This window comes from Drosophila grimshawi, unplaced genomic scaffold (genome assembly GCF_018153295.1).
Source record: "Drosophila grimshawi isolate 15287-2541.00 unplaced genomic scaffold, ASM1815329v1 contig_44, whole genome shotgun sequence".
NCBI classification, from domain to species: domain Eukaryota; kingdom Metazoa; phylum Arthropoda; class Insecta; order Diptera; family Drosophilidae; genus Drosophila; species Drosophila grimshawi.
Genome location: NW_025063240.1, coordinates 4,548,261 through 4,561,409, shown reverse-complemented (window position 1 = coordinate 4,561,409; position 13,149 = coordinate 4,548,261). Strand labels below are relative to the sequence as shown.

Genomic DNA, 13,149 nt, shown 5'->3' with positions numbered 1-13,149 from the left:
CCACCACCAATTGTTAGTTTTCCCATGCACTTGCTACACAGCACAGACAGCCAGGCAATGCTCCCAAGCACCTAAGACTCTCTCTCTCTCCCTCTCGGTCTCTCTCTCGCGGTCAATCTCTCTCTGTGGTCTGCTCTCTCAATTCCAAGCTAGCCCTGCACGTGTCGCGTGTTTGCCTTTTAGCCGCTTGTGTTGGGTAGTTAAAAATGCCTTGAAAACATTTGTTTTGACTGTAAGTGGCGCTCTCGCTCTGTTGCTCTCTCTCTCTCCATGAAAATTACGCTCTCCCGCTCAATGCTGCTCTCGCGGTTTCATTCATGCTGTCGCCGTCGCTCTCTTCTCGGTCGACGTCGCTGCACGCATGCCCTGCAGCGGTAGCAACAGCAGCGCTTGGCCGCTTTAGCTGAACTAACTTTGTGTCTGGACGGTTTTTTCATTTTTTTTTTTTGCTGTTGTTGGTTTTGTTGGTTTGAGAGCCCGACTCGGCGAGTCGTTTGGGTTTGTCGTCTTTGGATTGCGGCTCTGCCTTTCAGTTCAGTTTAGTCGCTCGAAACGTTTAGCAGCATTTTCGTTTTGTACTCTCTGGTTTCTGGTTCTCGTACTGCTCCTCCCCGTACCGTCTTGTCGAACAAACAAAATATAAAAAAAAATAAAAAAAAAAGCGGCCGTCTTATCCGTGTGTAGAACGTTAATTTCATTGATTTTCACAAAACAATTTATTTATGGATATTGGTTAAAGGCTGCTAAAACAAGAAATAAAATATTAAAAAGAAACATGCACTACAACAACCAACCCTGATAAACAATCCTGAGAGTTTCACGTGTGGTAAGTCAAAAGTCACCAATTTAACACAGCGCACGTGTCTCACTTGCTGCCAGCGACTACTTAGTGAAAAATCAATGCGCCCAAACCGAAATGCATTTGCCAAAAAAAAAAAAAACAAAACAGAAATAAAAGAAAGGAAAATATCAATGAAACAAGAGACTACAATAGACATTATTTATCGGCTTGACCTCCCAATGAACGAGCGTTGCAACTCGAAATTTATGAACTCTCTCTCTCTCCCACTTCTGTCGCTGTCCATCTCCCTGTCTCTGTCTCGTTCTCCTATTATTTGCGTACGTTGGTACAATTGGATCAGTTTGGCTGACCCGGCAAAAAAACAAAAAAAAACTTCACATAAGTAATCAATATAGGCGCTTTCTTTAGTTTGCCAGACCATTGCATAATGCTGTAAGTGTGTAGACTAAATACAAAATAATAAGTCCGTTCAACGACTGCATAATCTCATTATGATGAGTGCAAAGTTTCAGCTCCAGATCCGGTCGAGGTACTACTGATAAAGTCTGGCCAGTACATATAGATATATATGTCTATATGTATGTTAGCACTTATCAGCTTTGTTATTGTTTGGTTTGTTTTGTGTCTGAGGCGCAGCTGCTTGGTGGGTTTGGTTTAACACATTTTGCTTCAAGAATCAAGAAAATCGCATCAGCTGAAAAGCTGCTTTCAATTACACAAAAAAGTGGCTAACAACTAACTAATAATTAACTTGAATATCAATTCACACTCTGACTATGTGTAACCAATGCGCTGCCAGTTGCGACAAACATATCAAATCGGTAACATGTGGCTTATTTAATTAGCTGTTATTAATAGTTTGTGGAAAACAAATGTACTTCAATTGGGCAACTCAAATGGTTTATTTAATTATTTATTAAATACAGATCAAATTGCTTTTATTGGAAAACCCTTCTTAACCTCTGAGAATGTTGCCGTTACCGTCTCATTCAACTATATGCATAGTATTGATATGTCAGACTAATATTGTTCGTTATCCGATTATTCATCTTGCCACAGAATATTCTTATAAAGAAGTTTCGGAAACATATTAGAATAAAAATTAAAATGTAGCTGCTGAAATTAGGAATTTTAGGTTTCTATTAATCGAAATCGCACAGAAAAAACCGAGGAAATTGCTAGGGTATCTACACTTCGACTGAATGGTTCGTAATGTAAAAACATTGCAGATAAAGGCCATATAAGTATTTGAGATAATGCAGCTCCCTTCCAAATTCGCTCACTTTCCTCCAAAGAGAGAGATAGAGAGAGAGAGAGATGAAGTTACATTTGGCGATAACACAAACAGAAAAGCACACAAGCAAATTACAATTAAACATTTCGTGACATTCTAGTTATAGAAAACAGATCAAATGGTTGTTTATATTTTCAAACCTGTGCCTTATCGATCGTATTTAATCGTTATTGCCCAGACCCCTATTTACCATTAGGCCAAAGGTTGAATGCATTTAAATAATGATTCAATAATATATTGTATGTAAATGTATAATAAATCATTTATTCTAAAGCGCTTTTTAATTGTTATTTGTTTGGAACTAAAAAGGGCTATTATGTATTGATACCTATCTATTTAGGCGGAAAAACTACTGCTTATTTATATTGGCATTTTGTTTTGTTATGGTCAATGGCGCTGAGAGTATTATTTTTTTTCAAATTTAAAATACATACAATTATATCTAGCTATGACCGACATTTGCATTTAATATTGATTTAAATTTTAATTTTCATTCCAGGCAACGTTTTGTGGGCAATCATTAAGCTATACACGTAACGTTCACTCAGGTATCCAAGAACTACTACAATTACAAACAACCAAAGCCAAAACAACAAAACAGGCAACAGCAAAACTAGCAACAACAAACAGCAATAACAATAATGACGCCAGAGAAATCGGTTTTAGCCTATATCAATCACCTGATAGTCAGCAATTTTTCATACTTCTGTAAGTATAGGAATCTCAATATGAATTATCTTTAATCCTTAATTAAGTTATGAAGACTTCCTAAATCTTAATCTGATGTTGAAAATATTTCAAATCAATGTAAGCCGATTATGAAACATTTTGCAAGTCTCATACATTAGTTATGATATTGTATATATCAGAATAGAGTATAAAAATATTTAAAAGAATACTAAATTTATTTTTATAGCATTTTCACTTAGCATCTGCTCTCAATATACAACGTTTAAAGTAATCAAAATATATATTCCTGAAAATATATATAAATAGCTTCATAGATAATCATTAGTTTCTTTAAATAAACAATTAAAGTATAAAGGTAATAAAAGAATATCATTTGCGTTTAGTTTTCGATTGCCAAATGCTTAAGTCTAAGTTTTTAACACTTTCGTAATAAGCACTCAATTGATAAACAAAAACGAACAAAAATATACATATATTTTACGACCCATAAAAATGTCATTTTGCAGGGGACGAAATCGATGGGTATCTAAATTATTTTGGCGGAACTTTGGGCACTCTAACCTTGACCAGCTTAGCGGCCAGTATTGCCTACTACTTTGTAACGCGACCAACACCGGAAAAACCATTAGTGCCTCTGGAAAATCAATCCCCATTGCTGGAGGTAAGCATGAACCGTCAAAGCCACCCAAACCACCCAATTTATGACACAGTGGCAATTATTTCTGCTCGACATTTAATTTTCGCTGCATCCATGACATCATAAACTTGTTTGTCTTCATTTTATATTTGTTGCACTTTGTTTTGCTCACAAAAAGTATAATAAACTTGTACAAGTCTATATAATAGACAAAGGCAAAGACGATTGTTGGAACACTTTTGTGCCCTGTATAAAATCATACCGATCATAAATTGTTCATCCAAACTTAAACACAGCAAAAATCTAGTCTTAGTTTTGACAAATTATAGAGGTATATCTATGCGAATGAAGGCGACACTTTACTGCATTCAGTATTTAAAACTGACTACAGAGTATGTTTTAGTCGAGCACTCTCAGCTAATGTATTTGCACCTTTGTTTCTGTTAAATTTGCTTTTGATTTTTTTTTTTGAGGTAAAGCAGAATACGTTGGGCGGCCTTTGATGTGCACATGTCTCACGAAATTGTGATTCTGTTTCTGTCTGTTGTCGTCACATGATTCTTCACTTTGGATTTCTCATACTGAAAATCGTTTTTGGCTCCTGATATCTATTTTTCTATTTTTGCAATGACGCGCCAGCTACCGTGGTGCAAACATGCAAATCCCACGCTCCAATTGATGGCCCTCACTTACGTTTTAGCTGCCAAAATGTGCAACAATCCCATTTAAATGGTTTGCTTTTGCTTGCTAATCATTTATCAAGTGCTGAGAAATACATAAATCATGCCATGGCTCAATTGCCTTACGTATTTTGCCTTAATTAGACAGCTGTAGCTCAATTGCTGCTAATTCGATAATCGTTCGATATATGCAAATTGTTGAAAACATTTTTTTTTTTTATGGCATGAGCGAAAATTATCTGCCGACAATTGTTAACTTTTGACCGTATACAATACATTTTGTGCATTGTTTATATTCCGATAAATAAACAAAATTCCGCACAGATATATTGACATGCGAAATGAGGAAAGCATCAACAATGCACTCAAAATTTCAAGAAAATAAGTCTCGTTACTTTGTAGCGAAAAGGTGGCAACACTGCACAATCAAGCACGAAATGATAACAGCAACAATGAGGAAATACTAACACATACGAACTAAATATTCTCACACATACACAGGCACACACACATCGTTGCATTTGAATGACAGGACAGGGACAACCTGTCTGCCGATGCAACGGTATTTTACAAAAATTGCATTTGGCACACGGCAACAAGGCATTTAAAATGTGGTGTAACAAATTATGAATGCTAAAATGCAAATTGGGTGGCTTGTTAAATTGAATGCAAAAGCAACAAATGTCAATGCGTTGTACAATTTATATAGATAATTTTCTTTAATTTTATTCATTTAATGAGCTTAACGTAAAAGAAAATAATTGAATCAATTTACAATTATATTAGACATTAAGGTTAAAATTCAATTTAACCAAGCTATTTAGTATTTTTCGATATTGGCAAAAAAAAAAAACATATATAATCAATGAATTTTCAATTCACGCGTATCCTTTATGTCTGAAATGTAAACAGTTTTATGTTTATTTAATATTCATGTGTGAAGATAAGCATACCACATTGTGCCTCTCATTAATCTTAAATCATATTTTCAACTGATCAAAGGGCATTATGCCGCCGCCACAAAACTCAATTCATTGACACAGAGAACATCAATATGCTATAGTATTAACCCCTTTGGCCGATCCGATCCAACGACGACGTCACATGTCCGCCTCTGTGATCGCTAATCTCGTGCACATAACAATGAAAAACCCACACACAGGCAGGAAGAGGCAGAAAGACAACTTGATCAAGCCAAACACTAGTCTAATATAATAACAAGACACTAACAAAAAAAAAAGTTCTAGTGGACAGAGCGCGACTAGGAGATACCCTGAACCGAACTCTTAACACATCTTATGTATTCAAACCAACTCGTACACTTAATCCATATATATATATATATATATATTTTAAAATATAATATATACATATATAAAATTCTTGTGTTTGCTGCTGTATAAATTTGTTAAATGAGAATACGAACCGAACTTAATGCATTCTTTGCGGATGATCAATATTATGTCCAGGTATATATGTATTCGTTCAGAAAATCTGCAAAATGACTATGAGAAATCGATTTGTATCGACGTAGAGTTATCGATAAACTGAAATAAGCCAACTCTGCGAGAACCAACTTTCCAAACTTGAGTGCTCTCAGACAGAAAGCCAGGATTAAATCAATTCGGTAGTTAATGTCGATCAAGAACTTTTATACTTTGTGGGGCGTCGGATGTGATGCCTTCTGCCTGTTGCATACTTTTGCACAACCTTATGATACCCCTTGCACCCAATGGGGATATAAAACCTATATATATATACATATACATTTATATGTATGTTATTCAGTTCAATAACTACACACAAATATGCCAACAAAGAAACACCGTTTAATATGAAAATTATAGACGAATAAAATTCCTGGGCGCTCGATTTTCTCAACCTCCCCACGCCCCCCTCCACGAACCATCAAGAGCATCTCCCCAGTCACCATTTGGCTAATACGCTCACCCGTTCTCTCGACAGGCTTCTGCTGCCAAAATCATTTTTAGCCACGATATTTGCTGTTCAGTTCGAAATTAAACATCGTGTCGTCGAGATCGGCGTTTTCCGCGTCCAACACAAAGTAAAGCAGCACCAACAAAAAAAAATCTCGTTTGCTAACAACAAAAGCAATATCTTGCACAGATCGTATATGTATATGTCTCACATTATTTATTTTTTTTTTATATAAATAATAGCTCGCATATACTAAACATAAAAAACAAAGAAAAAAATAGAAACATACAAGAAAAACACACAAGTCGCTTGACAATTTGCAACAAATTTTAAAAAATTCGGTCGTTTAATCATTACGTAAAACTCGGGCCAAAAAAATATAAAAAAAAATAAAATTAAACTAAAATAAGAAACATCTAACACATCTAATCGTTGACTACCCATTTGTCAATGTGTCACAGTGTCGAAGTGTCGTCGCCATTCCCTGGGCATGTAAACCCATCGAACCAACAAGTTCAAGTTCAGAGCTTATGTATAGCAAAAGGCCGCCGCCCAGTTGGTCTATAAAAAACAATACTTATCAAACCAAAGAAAAATAAAAATAACAAAATAAATCCAAAATAAAAGGAAACATACATAAAAAATCACCATTGGACGTTCAAATTCGTTCGATTCTAATTCTTTTTGATATATGATTTAATAAAATTAAATAGTCAGGAGCATAATTTTATTCGATAACAATCGTGTCAAATGATTTTCCAACTTTTTTTTTAGCGTTTTATTTTATTTATAAAATGTATATATTTATGCTCTTAGGGGGCTCGACGTAGTCTCCAAAAATACCGGAATATTGGCATGTGTGTGTAATTGATTTTTAGTTGGAGGCCTGGTAAATACATTTGGGGTAAATACATTTGGGGCAAATGGACAAAATCCATTATAAATGTCTCATCATTTATATATGAAGCCTGCAGCTGCTATTTGTTTGGAATACTCAAGTGATTCAATACAATTTGTGTCTAATAATATAAAATGCATTTAGAATTTTTAATTACATGTAGTGTGGAACTATATGCCGACTGAACAGTTGGTATTTAGTTGAAAGTATTCAATATTGAGGTCTAGAAAATTCAGATCCTCAAGCAAAAAACTGCCAATAATTATAAAGAACCATTGCAAGCCGGCATACATCTAATTTTCAAAATGTTTAAATTTAAATAACTTGGTAAACAAAAGAGTTTTTTTTTTGTACAAGAATTATTACTTTGGCAGCTATATGATATAGTGATACGATCCGGCTGGTTTCAATACGTATGTGTTGCCTGTGGCAAAGAAATGGGTATATTCTGACAGTCGAACATGGTTCTGCAACATATCCATCCATGAGTTCCAAATTTCATAACAAAATTATAATACCTTCTGCAGAGATAGATTTCTAAATATATAATATATATGTACCAGACTGAACTCAAATCTTTTTTACTCCCAGTTTATCTGCCGGCGAGAAAGTTCTTCAATACTTCTAATAAATAAAACCCAAAAAAACATTTTCATTCATGCACATAGCAAAGCTAAATTTATATCTTGGTTATTTTTATAGCAATTTGAGGTTGTTAAAAATGACCATAATTCAAACGTAAACTACTCATTGATATTATTCAATATGCCATTACCTCAAAGGCTACTTACTCAACGATGCGTAATCACGATTCCCATGACTCAGGCCCACAAACAAATTTTCGACTGCTGTAGTTTTAGATATTGTGTTTGTTGTTTTTCTCGTTTTGCAGAATATTTGACTGCCTATTAAATGATTTTTGTTGGTTTTCTGCTTTTTTTCTTCTTTGCGCTTGTATGTTTTGCGTCCACTCGGCTGTAGATAACAACAGAAGAGCGCGACTATTTTTAAACATTTGGGGCAGGCCAACCGATGCGACCGCCTTGTCGATATATCGCCAAAGTCTGGGGGTTGCTTGAGGTTGGGGGCTGGGGATGGGGATGGGGCTATAGCTCGGACTGGGCCTGCTCGACAGTTTTGAATAATTATAAACAAAATTGAATGGGCTACACTAGCCGAGCGCACATTCTCTTTAGGCGCCATAATTATGATTTGCCTTTGATCGATTTCCAAAACGGTTGAAAAAGAACTCTTTGTTTTTTAAATTAAGACTAAAAACAATATTATGCGTAGCTGTGCAGTAAACACGTATATATATAAATATAAGATAGTAACAACAACTTAAAATATTCATCTTTGATGAGCATAGCAGAATAGCTCATCCGGAACAGTATTGTGAACAAATTAATTCGCCTTGCAGATGATTTTTTTTGGAAAATGTGCATATTAAGAGCTACAACGTCTGATAAACTGAACGACCAATAAGACAGAGCAAAATATTTACCAAAATAAGTGCATTCAAGTGAAAAGTATAAGCTAACTAGTGAATTACATTGACAACCAAGTTAAGAAACAGAAAATGTCCTGTTGCGGCCAAACCACCACTGTACGCGTACCCATCGAGCTAAACAATCAGACCGATGTGCTCAAGGTAAACACAAGAACCAAGGAATTGAAAATTCCCAACAACCACTTCCCAATCCCACGAAAAAAGAGAAAATCAAATGAATACGAAACCTAACCCATGCTTTACTTGAGAAAGGCGCCTTGACTAATCTGATATTTTATTTGCTTCTTTTTTTTATTTTTCGTTATTTTTTCATACGTTTATTTTTTATATTCTGCCAGCTTATATACGATCCAGTACTAGACACACAGCACAGGGTAGGCGTGGTGTGCCCCTAGGGGTAGGCAGCCTTATTCTTTTTTTTCTCTTTCATTCGAACCGTGCGTCATGATTATCATTACAAATCTAAACAAATCGATATCGAAATGCAAAAATCATTAGATTTTTATTTTTATAGCCAACCAGATTGTGAAATCACACATTAAAAAACAAACAGTGTGCACAAAAAAAAAAGGAAAAAAAAAGACCACTCAAAACCCATCACAGGCACTTTGGTCTATTTTGATATTGGTTTTCATGCATCAACACATTTGCCATAGTCGAATTTTCTTCGCAGCTGTTTGCCATAAAGGAAGTGCGCTATTGCTATTGCCATTTTCAATCGATCGCATTTTGCACCTACTATATATCCACAGATCGGCCGCACTATACAATTGGTTGAGTGATTGGTTTATGTTTCTTGGCCCAAAATAAACCATATATCAAGCCAAACACATTTTGTACATCAATCCAAACGATTATTGATTTATGTCTTCCATCATTGCCAACAGATTTATGGAGCTGAATAAACCAAAATCTATTTTTTTTTAATTTTCTTGCAGTTTATTTATGCTCCGGCAATGCTGTGACAATATAAGTCAAACGAAATTAATTACGATTTTGTGCAGCAAAGATATATATATAAACATATATATATAAATACATATTTTTCTATGTTTTTAAGCTCTGATTGTTCGCTTTGAAAATGTATATGTATTCCTATCTTTATCGATATCTGACGGTTTTCAAACTAGACTTATAAAATTTGAATGGGATTATTGATATCCTTCCAATCTACTTCAGCTCCGCATAAAATTCCAGAGTAATTGTCATAATGCAACAGTTTTACAGTCTATACTTGGAATATAGTTTTGCGGTCGATTATATGTCCAACAGCTGCGTTCTCACTTCTTATCCTTACTTTAAGATCAGATTTCTCAGTATTCGCAGTTTCTCAGACTCAGTTGAAGTCAGATCAAACACAAATAAAGCATGTGCAAAGCAGGATCAATCATTTTGGAATAAAACTCATAGCACATTGATTGAGACATTCATTTCCTTATCATAATAGGGATATCTCTTATTCTGTTATTCTTATTCCGTCGCACTCATCGATTTACTCTTCAACTCCTCCACTCATTTTGCATGTACTCGATATGTTTTTTGTGTTTGAAACTGATTGCAGGGTCCAGAACAAATACACGTCTCCAAATTCTACAAGGAGTCGAAGAATGGTAAATTTGTATCCTACATCACAGAGAATGTGCGAACATTGTATCAAACGTTCCGTGAGGGCGCCTACGCCTCCAACAATGGTCCCTGTCTCGGCTGGCGAGAGACCCTAACGTCCCCCTACCAGGTGAGCCCTCCGATGAACTCAATGTTCAACAGCAGCACCCAGCTAATGCATCTTTTATCTTTCTCTCTATGCTTGGCCAGTGGATCAACTATGATGAGGCGCTGCTGCGTGCCAAGAACTTTGGCGCCGGCATGCTGGCGCTGGGAGCACGCCCCAAACAGCTGATTGGCATCTACTCGCAGAATCGTCCCGAATGGATACTGTACGAGCAGGCGTGCTATTCGTTCTCGCTGGTTGTGGTCCCACTGTACGATACCCTCGGTCCAGATGCCTGTTCTTTTATCATACGCCAGACAGAGATGGCCATCATCGTTGTGGAGGATGATGGCAAGGCATCGATGCTGCTGGAGAAGTCGCCGCGCAGCTTGAAGATCATTGTCTCAATCAAACCGATACGCCAGACGACATTGGAACGTGCGCGCAGTCGTGGCGTTCAGATCTTCTCGTTCATCGATGTGGAGAAATTGGGCGCGAAGGGCAATCATCCGGAGGTGCCGCCCAGCGCCGAGGATCTGTGCACCGTTTGCTATACGTCCGGCACCACTGGGAATCCCAAGGGCGTTATGCTCACACATGGCAATGTGGTCGCCGGCGTCTGTTCGGTTATACTGCAAATGGGCGATCATCGCATCCGGGCGGGCGATGTGATGATCTCATTTCTGCCGCTGGCGCACATGTTCGAGCGGTGCTGCGAGAATGGCATGTACTATGTGGGCGGCTGTGTCGGTTTCTACTCCGGCGACATCAAGGAGCTGACCAATGATCTGAAGATGCTCAAGCCGACGGTGATGCCGGCCGTGCCTCGTCTTCTGAATCGTGTCTATGACAAGATACAGAACGACATTGCCATCTCCGGCCTGAAGCGTGCTCTCTTCAACATGGCCATGAAGGCCAAGGAGAAAGAGATAGCCCGCGGTGTGCTCCGGCGCAATGGCTGCTGGGACAAGCTGGTGTTCAAGAAGGTCCATCAGGCCTTTGGCGGCAATCTGCGACTCATGGTCGTCGGTTCAGCGCCGCTGGCCGGTAATGTGCTGACCTTTATGCGTTGCGCCCTCGGCTGCTTGGTGCTGGAGGGCTATGGCCAGACGGAATGCACGGGCGCCATAACGCTAACCGTTCAGGGGGATCATGTGCCCAATCATGTTGGACCGCCCGTCTCCTGCAATGCCGTCAAGCTGGTCGATGTCCCCGAAATGGAATACTTTGCCAATCAGAATACAGGCGAGGTTTGTGTGCGTGGCTCTAATGTTTTCCATGGGTAAGCACAATGGAATTATCAATTCAAATTCTTGGACTAACTCCTCCAACTGTAATGGTTTTCCTACTATACTACAGCTACTATAAGGATCCAGAGAAAACGACGGAAGCCATCGATGCCGAGGGCTGGCATCATACAGGCGATGTGGGAATGTGGCTGCCCAATGGAACACTGCGCATCATCGATCGTCGCAAGCACATCTTCAAGCTGAGCCAGGGCGAGTACATAGTGCCCGAGAAGATTGAGAATATCTACACACTGAGTCAATATGTCAATCAAGTTTATGTCTACGGCGAGAGTTTAAAGGTACGTCAAACCAAAAAAAAAACAAAAAGTAAAAATATAACGCAATTTAAATATTTTATAGAAGTCCGGTTTCTTGCCAAGAGAAGAGTTGCTTAAATTTAAGAATAGTTGAATTATGTTATTTATTTATAATCGTTTCGCAAACAAATTTCCATTTACAGAGCTGTATTATTGCTGTTGTTGTACCTGATGTCGATGTGCTGAAGCAGTGGGCCACGGAGAACAATGTCCGGGGCACCCTGTCCGTCCTGTGCAATAATAAGAATGTGAAGGAACTGATTATGAACGATATGCACAATTGGGGCAAACAGAGTGGACTGAAGTCATTCGAACAGGTCTGTACCATCATCATAAATGGTATCCAACCACTTCGATACAATCTCTAACGAAACCATATATTTCATCTGTTTACAGGTCAAGGATGTGTATTTGCATCCGGATCCGTTTTCGGTACAAAATGGACTTCTCACGCCCACATTCAAGGCTAGGAGGCCGCAATTGAAGAGCTATTTCAAGCCACAGCTGGAGGATATGTATAAACATTTGGATTAAAGCAATAAACCATAGGAAATCAAGAACAACGAATCAATTAATCAGCATTCAAAATAAACAACAGATTTAACTTTATGTCTCAACTGATCAATACACAGACGACCATACAATACAATATTTTGAATACCAATACATAGAAATAAATAATATTAAAAAAAAAAAACAGAAAAACAAGAATAGAAAAGAACAGAAAACAATATTTGTTAGAATATTGTGATAGACTCGAAACGAACCTCAGTCTAATTTTCCGTCAATTCTTAGCACGTAAGCGGCGCTGGATGCAATATTGAGAACAAAACAAAAAATGAAAATCTTGAAAATACTACAGATTCTTAACTGACAAACCAATTTTGGCAGCAGCATTTTACTATATAGTTTAAACCAGAACTAGCAGCTCGTATCAAACAAAACTAATAACCTAACAATAATACGTTAACTATTTGTTAAAACCCTATGGTTTTTGTAAGCCAAGAGAATGTTTCAAATTTAGCAATGATTGCGTAGTCTGAACGAAAACATATACATAATTAACATATTGAGAAAAATTTTTTAAAACCAAAGCTTTAATAACCTAACACTCTTATACTACACTCAACGTTAGTTTAAATAATGAAAAACAAATGCTAAATTATTAAAACAAAAAGTGAATAATAATACATTAGGTAAATAAAAATACACGCTTTAAGAATATGAAAAGAAAATATAATAATAATATGAATTTCCAGAATATACAAAATTCAGCGCAATTTCTGAAAAATATAAAATCATCAAATAATTGAGTACTATTTGGACTGCACTTGTCTGCCTTACAATTAATACAACAGAAATGAAAAACTCTACAAATATGCT

The 13,149-nt window shown here is 37.0% G+C and overlaps 1 protein-coding gene across 3 annotated transcripts; it reads left to right on the top strand.

Moving 5' to 3' along the window:
- Positions 1-536: 536 nt before the first annotated feature.
- LOC6557811 (long-chain-fatty-acid--CoA ligase 5) lies at positions 537-13,001 on the top strand. Of its 3 annotated transcripts, XM_001985229.2 has the most exons (8): positions 537-826; positions 2,596-2,804; positions 3,293-3,447; positions 10,011-10,184; positions 10,265-11,442; positions 11,520-11,748; positions 11,910-12,083; positions 12,163-13,001. In XM_001985229.2, the coding sequence occupies exons 2-8, from the start codon at positions 2,738-2,740 to the stop codon at positions 12,298-12,300; spliced, it is 2,115 nt and encodes a 704-aa protein (XP_001985265.1). In that variant the 5' UTR covers positions 537-826; positions 2,596-2,737; the 3' UTR covers positions 12,301-13,001. The 3 variants fall into 3 exon arrangements, with proteins under 3 accessions (XP_001985265.1, XP_032589936.1, XP_032589925.1); XM_032734045.2 differs by lacking the exons at positions 537-826; positions 2,596-2,804; positions 3,293-3,447 and adding exons at positions 6,114-6,239; positions 8,360-8,590 and having other exon boundaries at positions 12,163-12,938; XM_032734034.2 differs by lacking the exons at positions 537-826; positions 2,596-2,804; positions 3,293-3,447 and adding exons at positions 8,350-8,590; positions 8,788-8,823 and having other exon boundaries at positions 12,163-12,454.
- The last annotated feature ends 148 nt before the right edge of the window (positions 13,002-13,149 follow it).

Coding starts and splice junctions, on each gene's coding strand:
- LOC6557811 (XM_001985229.2), top strand. CDS start 2,738: ATGACGCCAGAGAAATCGGTTTTAGCCTATATCAATCACCTGATAGTC. Junction 3,448..10,010: donor ATCAATCCCCATTGCTGGAG/GTAAGCATGAAC, acceptor AACTGATTGCAG/GGTCCAGAACAAATACACGT. Junction 11,443..11,519: donor GGCTCTAATGTTTTCCATGG/GTAAGCACAATG, acceptor ACTATACTACAG/CTACTATAAGGATCCAGAGA.